The following is a 14,025-nucleotide window of genomic DNA, read 5'->3' on the forward strand; positions in this document are numbered from 1 at the left end:
ACGTTATATGCCGATGCATAATAATATAATATACAATATTTATTTTTATACATACAATGTGGAACGCAAACTTAATGATAGTTCACGAGTTACAATACTATTGTTTTTGACGGCTTAAGTTTCCCTTTAGACATTAGTTTTATATAATAGTGGATGCGGGTTCGACTCCCGCTGGGTTTCATATTTTAATCAAATGTTTTTACTAGTAGGTATATATCTAAGGTGTTTTCAAATTATGTATGTTCAATAAAGAATGTTACGTTCTCAAATATTGTTAATTATTCGTTGAATAAAAAAATAGTTTATTAAAGAATACAACATTGGTGTATTACTTGTCTTATCAATAAAAATAATAATCTAATTTTTAAGTACATAAACTATGCATCTATTTATGAGTGTTTTTAATATAACATTTGTTTCCTAATATCATCAGTAGGAATATAACATAACAAAATTTAAGGGGTTCCTGCGAAAAGTTGTTAAGTCGATTTATATGAATATGTATTCTTGAAAAAATATTGAGGTCATCCAATATTAAATATAGAACATGCATAATATAAAGAACAAAGAAATTAGTATTATGCCTTATTATAGAGGGAAAATCAAGCTTCAAAATGCAATTACTCCATAACATAATTTTTAGACTTACCAACTTTTGGTAGTAATCCCACGATATTTATTACATTTTATATTCCATTTTCAAAAATTTTACATTTAAACAGTAGGTTTATTTGTATTCTTTCCCGCTAAATATCTTTGTGGTTAGAATTGAGTGTGAAAATTCTTAAACAAAATAATTATACTTTACGTGCCAAAGGAAAATAAACTTTGAAGTGGGCACTTTACAGAACGAAATCACATTTTATAATATTATAATACAAGTAGGCGTTGAACATTCTAGAAATATATTATATCTGATTGCCAATAAAACTCAAACTGTAGTTGAAGTATTTAATTGGTCGTTGAAGGAAATTGAATACAATTTTTGTGTATCTTGATTATTTTGTTTACCAATTCCAGAAAATGAAAGAAGTTCTACAAGTAATAAGGGAAATTCAAATAGTCGTTAACATTGGTTAAATAATTTTGTATCTGAGTATTACAAAAATGTAATTGGATTTTTTCGTATTTACATAACTACTGATAAAAATCACAATAAAATGAATAATTTGTTTAAGTACATATAATTATTTATTTAATAATGTTGTTTTGATAATTTATTGTGTTTTAGTTATCAATTGATTGTCTGTTTATTTTATTCTATTTGACGTATGTAGATAAAAAATATGTATATTATACTATAATCATAACAATGCCAATGGAACGTATACCTATATTTTACAACGATTTTATTAGCTCGTATTCTTATTTGTCCGGTGGATGTTTATCCGGTACAAATTTTTCAATCGATTTTTAACTAATTTCCCGACTAGCTAGACATTTAAAACATTTAGAATATACCAGAACACGATGCCAATGCATTCTTTTAATACTTTTAGCCATCTTTAAGTAGAATTGAATTCATTTTCAGTTAATTCTGTTTGGTATGTAAAGTTATTTAGGAAGAAATCCATAATCCAATCCACTATTATTGGTTGCTAAGTGGGTGGTCCGAGGAACTAAATTATTAATATATACGTACGTTACTATGGAAACCAAAATGACATTTCAGTATTCTATATTTGTTTGTTTGTTTTTTATTTACTTCATATCAAGTACAAGTTTGAGCATATTGAGCATAATAATTAAACAGAACATTTAAAAACGTTGTAGGTATATAAAAATTTCTTTTTATCTTGTAATTATTTTTAATTGAACGAGATGTTTATTTTTATTTTATTTGATAATAATAGGAAATTTTATGTTATTACCAGTATCGTATATCCACAAAATAAGTACATAATATATTATGTATACCATAGTTATATAAATCCGGTACTTTTAATTCATAATGTAAACTAGTGCTCGAATCCTTTAAATAGGTGATACACATTGATTTCATGATTATACTACGTTTTCATATTGTCATTTAGTTACACCGTTTCTAACTTATTATAAGTGAAAAATATTTTTTTTGAATTTCCATATATAGGTATCACAAATATATACATGTAGTTTTAATTTGTATTTAGTGTGCACTACTTTTATCAATTAGCTTAAGCCATAACTGCGTGTACTTTATCGTATGTACAAATCAATATCGTCTAGATTTTATTCAAATTTTCCAAGTTTTATGACCCCTCGTAGTACATAAGCCGTCTCATACTGGATATTCTGGATTTCATTCTAATATTACATATGCATCTTTGGACTATGTATTTAACACCAATTAACGAATGATACATTAGAACTAGAGAAATAATTTAGCATTAACAACGTACGATTAATTTACAAATCCCTAAAAATATATCTACTTACTAGATAAAATCGTTGAATAAAATGTACCGAATGGATTTTCAAAGATTGTTTTAAAAATAAAAAATTCTAAAGTAATTTTTAATTGTCTATTTTAAAAAAAAGAATGTTACATTTATTATTTATCTGTATTATATTAATAACATGTTTTGAAAATGAATGACATGGCTTTCGACTTTCAGGCCAATCCGAAAAAAATACCAAACTGCAACCTGTCATTATTCTTGGATGTGGATTAGTTCAGTAAAACAAATTATTTTGATTAATGTTACATTTAATTTTTAAAAATAGATTTAAAGATAAAAGAAATATATTATTTTCTAAATCGTGTTTTATGTGTTTGTGTGTTTTATAATGCGCTATCCGATACGAAACTTTAGTACATCTGTAACAAATTAATTGTAATGTCGTTTAATACTTACTATACACTCGATATTATGATAGCATTGCACTGTAAGCGTTTGTTAAACTATTATAAGTGTATCATATTAATTGTATTCTTTCACGACCCGTTAAAATAAACGATTCGTTTATTTGCGTATCAGTTTGCTTTCAATGAATTTCTTAGAATTGCGTTTATGTTTTTTTTTCACCTTTCAATTCGTCTTCTCCCTGTCTCCCAGTTAAATCAAAATAAATATAATATACATATATGTAATAAATAATACAATTAAAAGTTTTTTATAATAATGTAAATGTCTTGTTTGTGATTTAGTGATTTTGATAGAATATCCGTATTAATTTGAATGATTTAATTGACAGCTCTTGATGCGGAATTGTTTCTGGAGCAACTAGGCGGAGAATTAGTTGCAAGATGTTGCTCGGGGCGATTAGAAAGAGCGCTACGCTGCCTTGGAGGAGATCTGCACGATTTTCTATCTACACTGGACAGCGTACATGATGTTTTACATAATCAGGTATACTTAATTAAAAATACATTTTCATTAATGTTTTTCATGTGATTATTTATCATTTTACAATACCAAAATGTGTTACATATACCGTTATTATTCATTTTCTCTTTATGAGAGTCATGATTAATTTTAACTTCTACACAATTTGCTGCATAGTTTCTGCAAACGTTGTTTGAGTCATCAACGCATAACCGGAAAATATTTGTACATAAGTTGTAATTATATTTATTATCTTTATTCGTTTTAAAAATATTTTTATTGTCAATTGTTATTTTCGTTTTTCGTGTTAATTAATATTCAAACATCTATAATATCATCGTTGTCTTGTTAAAACCTACGATATGACATTGAAATTTTACAATAAATACAAAAATCTAAGTACTTAAAAATATGGAAATGAATGTAGATTTTCAATATTTTGTGCAAGTCTTTTTGAGTTTGATAATTTGATTTACCTGAATAAAAATATAGAGAATTTATCAATATTGATTTTATTCGATATGATGCCTACCGAGATATCACTATATTATTATAATGATTCCTCAATTATTAATTGTATGTCGGTTTAGGTAGGGTAATTTTGGAACATTTGCGGTTTCATTAAATTATGCGGTATACTATCATCGACTGTGGTTGCGTTTTTATGTAAATATTATATACCTACCCTCTAAACTCCACGATTCCATACTGCGCCAACTGTCTTCGACATTTAGTACAGCGAGGTTATGTTGCAATGGCTAGACGTTATAGTAGAAAGGAAAATGTATCATAAAAAAACACTTTTATAAAATTGACACATCGCCTGTTTTGAAAGCTCAACGCCTTTATAATATCACGTTTATGTAAATGATGTTATAAGTATACTGGTTATATTGTTGAATCTTGTCGTTTCTATTGCAAAATTATATATCTGCAAAATATGCGTTTTTGACATTTTTTTATAATTAAAACCGCAAAAATCGCATTTACACACACGAAAAATCACACAATTTACAAAAATTGCATTTTCGTTGAAATTATGAAAACCTTTTTTGAATTGATTAGAATGGCACTTGAATCAGTTCAAACAAGGTTTTTATAATTTCAACGAAAATTCAATTTTTTAAACTGTTTTTATGCTCCCATAGAAACTTCAGATTATGCAGATATACAATTTTGCAATGGAAACAACGATATATCGATAGCTTAATGTAAGTATCCCGTAAGTGACTTTTTACAAATTGTGCAAGACGCTAAAAAACTAAATATTTAATATCTCGTATCTGTCTGTTAATAGTTCACACGTGTTGTAACTACATAGCATGCCAATAACCCTTAACGTAAAAAGTGGTAAAACAAAGCACATAACGCATAATATAACAATAAGCTCCAATAAAATGTGATATATATTATATAAAGATAACCATCCAAATTTATTATATTACTTACTGTTTTACCTTTTAAATAACTCGAAAGTGACATTTTGCCGAATTTGACACACGTCATGCAACACGCTTGACAGCTTAAAGGCAAAAGATAAAGAAAATTACTAAAATGGCTGTACAATTTTTGTTAAAGTAACTACAGATATGGGAATTTCGCAGTCGATGGGCAGTATTTTTGTTGTTTTTAGTACATCAAAAAGTCATTTTCGTCATATAGGTCAGATACGGGGTATTGATATTAGATCATCGATATTATAAATATATACCAATACACTAGAAATAAACAAATTAAGTATTATCAATAAAGCCTCCTAAATGTCAAATTGTTAAGATTTAATCTCGGCTAACTCTTGGCACACTTCACTAATTTCCACTCATCCAGATGCGATAAACTTTTATATTGGCGGGTCGCCGCGTGGTCCAGTTTTTTTTAGTCGTCGTAAATTTTGCATCACATTGAAGGTGCGTTGACGGAGCTATTTACAGCCCGTCTCCATAATCCTCCGCGTACCTCCGCAGAACCCGACGGAAGAAGTTAATTTGGTTCATCTGCAGTTGACAAAACGTCAAAACGCCGTGTCGTAAAATGTAGATGGCACTTTTTGTTTAAACGTCGACTTTATGGGCGTACTTTATTGTCGAGTTTACGACCGCAAGACCATCGGATAGAAGAAAAAGAAATTAGTTATAATACCTCTGCTTTGATACCCCTGCTAACTAGCAGTTTCATTGTTCATTTATAATTTTAAATGTTACCTTTTACTTTTAGTCAAATTAAGAATGAAAAAAGACCTTTTTATTAAATTTATTACACTGACGTTATAAAATTAAGCGATAAGTTTAAATTACGTATTTTTTAAAATATACACATCAAAAATCATTGGATAAAATTTCTTTTTATTTTTAAAAACAGTCTATATTAATTATTAATATAAGATTAAACGCCATAAAAATTATTTTTTCAAATTTCTAATTATCAATTATTTTGGACAAAGTTCAGTCATGACAACAATATTATGCGCGAAGGTTTTAGACAGGCTTTAAATAATCGTCTAGTATGGGGTCTTCGCCACTGTATTATGCTATATATATTATAACATCAGTATTGATTTAACATAATGAACGTTAACTTGCAAAAAACCTTGGAATAATCAAACACACGCCTTTAGCTTACCAAGCAAAAGCTGTAACCACTCAACTACCGACCTAAGTATCTGTATATATTATAATGTCTAAGATATTATTAAATTCCTTCAATAAATGGCTATGATATTTATTTATTCAATGGAGGTTATATTCAATGTGGATTATATTAAAATAGAACGTCTTAGATGGTTGGGCCATATACGCGAAATGGAAAAGTCACTCACAGAAAAACAATACTGATATTTCGGAAAAAGATTGAGAACGGTCTCTAGGTATTGAGAAGGAATCTATGCAGGGCAGGTACTCTTCGATGTAAATTCTGGAGAAGGAGAGAACCTACATGTTGTGTAAAAAAAATGAGAATCCAAAGTGACTTAGTTCGTAGTTCGTGTTTAATTTAATAATAATAACAAGTATTTCTATAAGTCAACATAATGAAAAAGTGTTATAGCGGGATTTGATAGACACATTGATTTTGTGTCATAAATGACAGTTAATTGTAGCGGCTTTTGAAAGAGGCAATACAATTTTCATGTAGAGTTTTTAAAAACGAATCCAACGATATATATGTCTTAATTATTTCCAAAAAGTGTTATAGCAGGTTTTGAAACTCAGCGATACATTAAAACGTATATGTGAATATAACGTCTACTTTAGATTCACTATCAGTTAAATCGATAAATTTATTATGAAATGGACAGATATTGGTCAATATCGACACTGTTAACTGTATTATCATATCGTCACTGTTCTGGCAGAAGACACTAATTCGAAAAAGTGACATATTGAGTTAGTACCAAAATATTCCTTTTTTCAAACTTTACCGACTGGAAACCTTCTTAATAAATAAACAGTTTTTATTTTGAAGTCATCCTTTTTAAGATTACTTAATAAACTCATATGATTGACCATTATTTCAAACATTTTAACAACTTCAAATTACTCAAAACAAGTATTCTCCAGTTAGTGTGTTCTACCAGAACAGAGACGATATTATTAATGGATTGTAGTATTTTAATGATAACTATATCCATTGATTAATAAAATTAGAAAACAAAAACTATCTGATTTGTACCGGAACTAAAATATTTATATTATAATTAGATACGGCTATATAATGGACTCTCAAAGGATAGGTGTTACAAAAATATACAAATGACTAAACAATGTAATGCATTTTAACCAGCATCAAATTTACAACACCATCGTGTCCTATTTTCTGTTTTCTTCCGTACCATTGCCTTAATTCTGTATACTGTTCAGCTATAAACGTGGGATTTCACTGACCCAAGAGAATTTTTATAGGCGTGACAGTTTTCAAATAGCGACTTTTTGTAACAATGAATGAAAGCTGGCTCTTAACTTGATTGCGTCATTTTATTTGCATACGAATAATAGTACACCATAAATTAAAGGACTATATAATAAGTCCGCGATGAAATGAATTATTACTTTGAATAATGACAGTAACAGCCACTATATTGTAGTGAACTAAGTGAATAGTAATATTTTTCAAACTATAGATATAGTTGTAAACCAGTCGGAAATAGTCAGCCATAATTATACTGTATTAAGGCATCTCTAAGGTGATTATATTTCTCTTATTACTGTGGGTTACACTGCAATTTAGTTCCGTAGAGTTTAAAGCCTCGTATTCATTAGGGGTCAAAATGTCCCTCAACATAAAGCGCAACATAGTGCTGTATTTCTACTTGACACAAGACATGCTGCATGTTGTCGCTTCGCAAGTAATCGCACGTATTGCGCGTCTATCACTCGTCAAATTTTGGTGAGTGTAGACAGGTGTGTAACATATTATAACTCAACAAGAGTCATTCGAATAACCAATATTCTTTCTATTTGTAGTAAGTAGTTCAACACTCACCACCTTTTCTTTCTCTTGCGTTTCGATAAACTTTAAATTAGAGTAAATAATGTTCGCAGCACTGACCAATCTAACCTCATGGGTAACATTTCTGCGACAACTAGTGTACAAGCAAAATGTTCTGCGACATCATTGTTCGCGAGACATTGACGTAGATGTTAAGCGTTATGTCCCGCGACATGTTGCTCCATTTGTCCTCTATTCTAGTAAATACATGGTTTAACTATCTCACCGTGTCTACCATCAGACGTTTTATACATGTTGGTACTAACTACTGTGTGATTATAGTTGTCCAGCAATTTTCGATTGACTTTCAGCTCTCTACTCATTTAAGATTTTAAAGTAACTCTATATTATGACACTGTATAGTGATTAAAATAAAATATTTGACAAATAATCCATGTCATGTCAAAATGGTTTGTTTATCTGTGAAGATATTTTCAATTGGTTCAAAAATACATAATCAAACAATTATTTTATCAAGAAAATTGTGTTAGAAAATAATAAAATTTAATTTATAAAATGTATTCATTACTTATTCACCACAAAATATGTATAAAACACGTGTTTTTCGTGCACATGGTGAGCTTTTAAGTGGTTAGTATATAGTTATAGATAAATAAATTAAATAAATCACTACTAAATAAACACTACTCCTCATGAACATAATTGAAATATTTTTATTTAGTACATAATATACTTCCACGGGAAAAAAAATACTCTGGTTTGATATTGACGCTCACTATGGCAAATTCATCTATTATTTTTCAATATGTTTTTGGACCTGATAGATTGAGCAAGGGGCAAACACCTATTTCTCGTAAACCAACGTAAAAACAACAAAAAAAATACACCCTCTATCCTGTGGAGGCAGATGATCTTCTTACGATTAAACATGGGAAAAAAGTAAGAATATCAGAAAAATGTGAAAAATACAGAAATATATTGTCATACGCGTTAAATAGTTTGTGAATCATATGAATTTCTCATTATTCATGTGTTCGACTAACGTCGCCTTTTCACGTTGTTATTTATTATTATATACATGTGTACAACATTGCTTCATTATTAATTATTCTATGTATTGACTGCACATTATAATAAAGGTTAGGCTAAAATAATAATAATTATTGAGAAAATTTTATTGTTCATTAATGATGTTATTTTTTTAAATACACAGTGATCAACAAAATAAATTTGGTGTTGATATACACTTGCTTATCTACTTAAGATTTAACTATACACATATTGTGCGATATTTATTCATTATTACCTTGATACTATTAACTTGGTTTTTCAATAGATTGCATGATTTTATTAATATTAAAATAATATGTAAGTGTCTAGGTGGATAGATTTGCTAATAAAAAGTAGACAGCTTTGAAACGCCTGGAAATTTCACCACATATGAAAGTAGAAATATTTGAATGTCATGAATAATTGAATTATTTATATTTCTATCAACAGGACGATGCATCAGAAAGTGCATCGCAAGACTACGAAGCTGCATTTGTATGCACCCCCGTGGGACATGGTTGCATCGAACTCCATTTCACGACCGAGAGGGAGCCATTAGCTTATCTACTGGTCGGTAGCCTTAAAGCTATTGCACAAATTTACTACAATACGACTGCGGTCATAGAATTCAGCCGATATCATAATGACCCGAGGCATTTTAGGTGAGTGGATATTGGATCGATTTGGTATTTAGTAGTTGCCTTTGAATATCAATGGTTTGCTTTGTATAATGTATTAATTTGTGTTAACGTATACTATAATTTAACACAATATATAGGGTGATCGTAAATTTAAATGAAATTCGAATGAAATTGAATAATAATGACGTAATCTCATAATATTGTATTTCAGAATATTTTATCAATATTCAACATAAATTATTATTGCATTGTTTTGATTGTTTTAATTATAGTGATATAGATGCGCTATTATTTATTGAACAGAAAGATCATACCGTAATGTCAACTGTATGATTTGAAGTTGCATAATGTAAAGTTATAATAGAAAATTACTTACCTATCTTAAGATGTTAGATTTTAAAATTAAAATTTTATGACTTACTTTCACAGCCTCAAACTGATATATTATATGAAATAACAATTTAGCTCCTATGTAAAGCAAAAATAATTATATAAAAATGAATGTTTATAATATGTGTATGTATTAATAATTATTTAAGGACACATTGAATAATTGCAATAAATAACGCATTAAATATCAACCAAAGAATAAACGTAAAAAAAATATTTGTCAACGCTTGTACTTATTGAAAGAATATATATAATTTGAAAATATTTCATGCATATTATACTCACTAGAAAAAATCATTAGCGGTCGATAGTCGCCTTGTGTATAGAATAGACCCGCAGGTATCCAGTTCATAATATATCATTTTTTTAATGTCTACTTGATAATGAACAAGTATATTAAACAAGATGTTCTTATTTTCTAATAGGTACGAGATCACAGCAATACCCCATGCAGCCCCGGTACCTTCAAAAGGAAGACCTCCACCACCAATCCCTCCCCGTGATACCCAATCAACAGTATCTAGTGACGCAGGCGCGGATTCTGACGCCGATTCGAGCGACGTCGTCACCCGAGACGACAGGCAGTCGACGCCTGAAATCTCCACGAATGCCGCCGACCTCAGAATGGGTGTCGCCAGCTTCTGCAAGGCATTTCCATGGCACTTTGTCATCGATAGGAAAATGGAGATCGTCCAATTAGGTCAGAAGTAATTTATTCTTAGTCGATCACTGCAATTTTCTTAGTGCCATACAAGACGTTACATATTCTGCTAGATGATTTTATTTAATTTTCGTCAGACATACAAATTTATTATGATTACTATATTACTGAATCATTATTACTATCATCATTACTCTGGAGAAATTCACTGATAAATAAAAGGCTCTCCAAGATAATTCCATTCCTCTCAGTTCTGTGTATTGGTTTCATGGCCCCCACAAGGGGTCTCGGGCTTAAGGGGCCCGGCGTGGTTAATCGATCAATTAAGTGAAATAAACACACACCACAAATTTGTTCCAATAGTAAAAAAGCCGCTATTTTTCTTAAATATTTTAAACTATTTGTCTGTGGGATGAAGTTTGATGTGATGGATATGATGATAAATATAATTAATTGATAATTCAAAAAATGTAGGTTTTATAGGAACTATCTTAATGTATTTTATGACTAATAAAAATGGCTATTTAGCAATTATGGCGAACGGTTGCATGTTACTTAGATACCAAAAAAAGGGTCGTTATCAGTGTTTTTAATATAATGATGCCAAGTGCCGATGACTGAATAATTCGAGTGGATTTATTTAAAAACACAAAAAATCACTAAAAATACACGAAATGGCCTTAATTTTACCTTATAGAACCCTGGGTTCTGTTTAATTCCATTTAGGAAACACTACTGTAGAACATCATACTACTCTTAAACTTAGGTAGGCAAAGGGCTCGCCAAGCATCCTAGCCTGGGGGCCCGCTTCAGGATGTGGCGGCCTGATTGGTTTACTATGTACTACATCAGAACTTAATCATCTTATTGATTCAAAGACATGTAGTCTGATTTTGGCACGTTAATGAATTATAGTTGACACTTAGTAAGTAAATTTGTCCGGCGACTGAATTATAAACAATACTATTTTTACAATATTACGCACATTGGTCAAATTAATAAAGCAGCCGTCTTTCAGGCTGGAAGTTTATAAAAAAATAATGCATAATATGTGTTTGATTCAGTTTAAGGACCAAAAGGGTTGATTATTCGTTTAATAACTATTTTATATGTTAACATATAAATTATCTTGATACGATAATGAGTATTATTTTTTGAAAGAATATACTTAGTTATATTTAAAATTAACGATAATGCAAAATCCGTGTTGAGAATTTAAAGAATTTCATTTTACACATATTGTATGAACTTACAAAAACTTCTACTCCCTTCAAAAGTTCAAGTTAGTGAACCCTTATTCAAGCCATCAAGTTTCCGATGCTCGTCTCAGCTATTTTTAAGCTCAAGTATTTCGTCATCACTTTATATTCTGGTATAAAATAAATATAAAGTTGGAGCCTTGTCACTTTAGAGCGAAATTTTCGATTGAGAAGAAGAAATCGTTTCTTTTCCGAAATCGAAAAAGTTTTTTATCGCCGGATATTTTTTTTCTGCAAGATAAATATATTATTTTGTATCTCTCTTATAAATTCTACTGAAGTCGCAAAACAGTATTAATATTGAAAATTATTCATATGCTTGGTTTGATGTTCTCTTTTACGGAAAAAATATTATATAATTATTCCATGAATTATTATAATACACAAGATTTTAAAATGTAAAATTCATAATATCAGTTCATAAACACGCATACTAGAAAAAAAATATGTAACGTATCAACATCATCAGCCTGAATCTACCCACTACTGGATAAAGGCCTCTTTAAGCTGTATGCACTTCTATCGGTGCAGTGCGTTGCATTGCCACGTACTTCCGCAGAACTTAATCATTCCATCGATCCAGCGGCCTCTAGGTCTACTTGCGGACGTTTTGTACCTCTCGGGTAAAACTAGATGACTAGATTTGTCCAAAGATTGTCCCTTTTTTGAGCTATGTGTACAGTTTATATCCATTTGAGGTTTTTAGCGAACTCCTTGTTCTTTCGCGTTATGCCCAGCACGTACCTCTCCATACCACGTTATACTTCTTTAAGTTTTTGGATCGTTCTTTTACTTAGAGTCCATGTTTCACACGCATATGTAATTACGGGAAGCACACACTGGTTGAAAATTTTGCACTTTAGGCACATGTAACATATCGCACCCCTAGTTTTAAAGTATGACAAGTCAAAAAACAGCATTCTGAGATAATTGGATTCAAAGATTCAAACCCCCTCAACTAAATCTAAAAATGTATGTACCAAACTGATTTTCTTGCTCAATGTGTATTAGGTCTTGTACTTTTGTATGAAATTATTATTATATTGAAAAATTATACAGAACACATATTTTTGGTAGTTTTTTTGAAATGTCATAGTCTAAAATTGGACTATTTTGATAAATTTTGAAATAACCCATCATGCACACAATACAAACTTATATGAAACAACATAAAATCTCTTCAATATATTATGCAAATCAAGTAAAATAATAAACGAAATGGTTATTTGAAATTTTTATTTCAAAATAAAATAACTGGAACAGGTAAACCATCACATACCTACCTACCGAATTTTTAAAATATATAATTGTATAATATTATGATTACCTTTCCAAGATTCTTGCATATTATGTAAAGCCGCGTTGACACGGCCCAAGTACGATCCAAGTAGACTTGGATCGAGTGCCATCCAAGTGACAGCTTCATACTATTTATTCCTATCCAAGTTAACTTGGATGAGTAGGACGCGGTCCAAGTAGCTAGGATAGGAATTAGTATGAAGATGTCTCATACGAGTGCACTTGGATAGGAATAAATAGTATGAAGCTGTCACTTGGATGGCACTCGATCCAAGTGTACTTGGATCGGACGCCGTCATCCAAGTGCGCATCCGAGTAATTTGTATGAAGCTGTCTCATACAAATGCGTTTGGATGGCATTCTGTCCAAGTGTACTTGGATCGTACTTGGACCGTGTCAACGCGGCTTAATGAAAATTATTATATAATTTAGAATTAATCAGAGTAATTTCCATCACTTTCTTCGTGAACCAAGTCATTTCTTGCCACTTGAGTACTATTAGCGACTTTCAAATTATTGTAAAAATCGTGGTACGTCATCGGTATCAATTCTTTTGCATATAGTTAAAAGATCTTGCCTTTTCTGCATGGTTATTCCTGGTGGCTCATTATAAGCTTTCTGTAAAATTATCATATTCATGTGAACCGGACGACCCGTCATGCGATGCATTATACTAATTTCCTCGTATGAAGAATCAATAAAATTGGAAATAATGAAAAAACTATACGGTGATTCTTTTTTCAAATGCATGACTTTGATTGCTTGCCATGTTACCTTCGTACCTACGGAAGTTATAACATAATTTTGTCCCAGCTCGTCGGACAGCAATTTCAGGTCAAATATATCATCAGTTGCCATTGCATTAACTCTATAAGGTTCATCATTCTTTTCAGCCATGGCTATAATGGGTATCCATTGAGCTGGTATGAAGACTGGAGCACTTTTAGCATTCTCTTTTTTTCTTTTTCAATGAG

At 30.4% G+C, this 14,025-nt stretch overlaps 1 protein-coding gene across 1 annotated transcript in view; it reads left to right on the forward strand.

Annotated features, from left to right (window-relative positions):
* Positions 1-14,025, forward strand: part of Gycalpha99B (guanylate cyclase 1 soluble subunit alpha 2) — a 245,936-nt gene that overhangs the window by 190,774 nt on the left and 41,137 nt on the right. Inside the window, exons 5-7 of the mRNA XM_085960885.1 lie at positions 3,178-3,332; positions 9,252-9,463; positions 10,258-10,532. Coding sequence (XP_085817011.1) covers positions 3,178-3,332; positions 9,252-9,463; positions 10,258-10,532 — 642 coding nt within the window. The remainder of the gene's footprint in view (positions 1-3,177; positions 3,333-9,251; positions 9,464-10,257; positions 10,533-14,025) is intronic.

Source organism: Rhyacophila brunnea, unplaced genomic scaffold (assembly GCF_057557595.1).
Source record: "Rhyacophila brunnea isolate RB1 unplaced genomic scaffold, BYU_Rbru_1.0 scaffold_12, whole genome shotgun sequence".
NCBI lineage: Eukaryota > Metazoa > Arthropoda > Insecta > Trichoptera > Rhyacophilidae > Rhyacophila > Rhyacophila brunnea.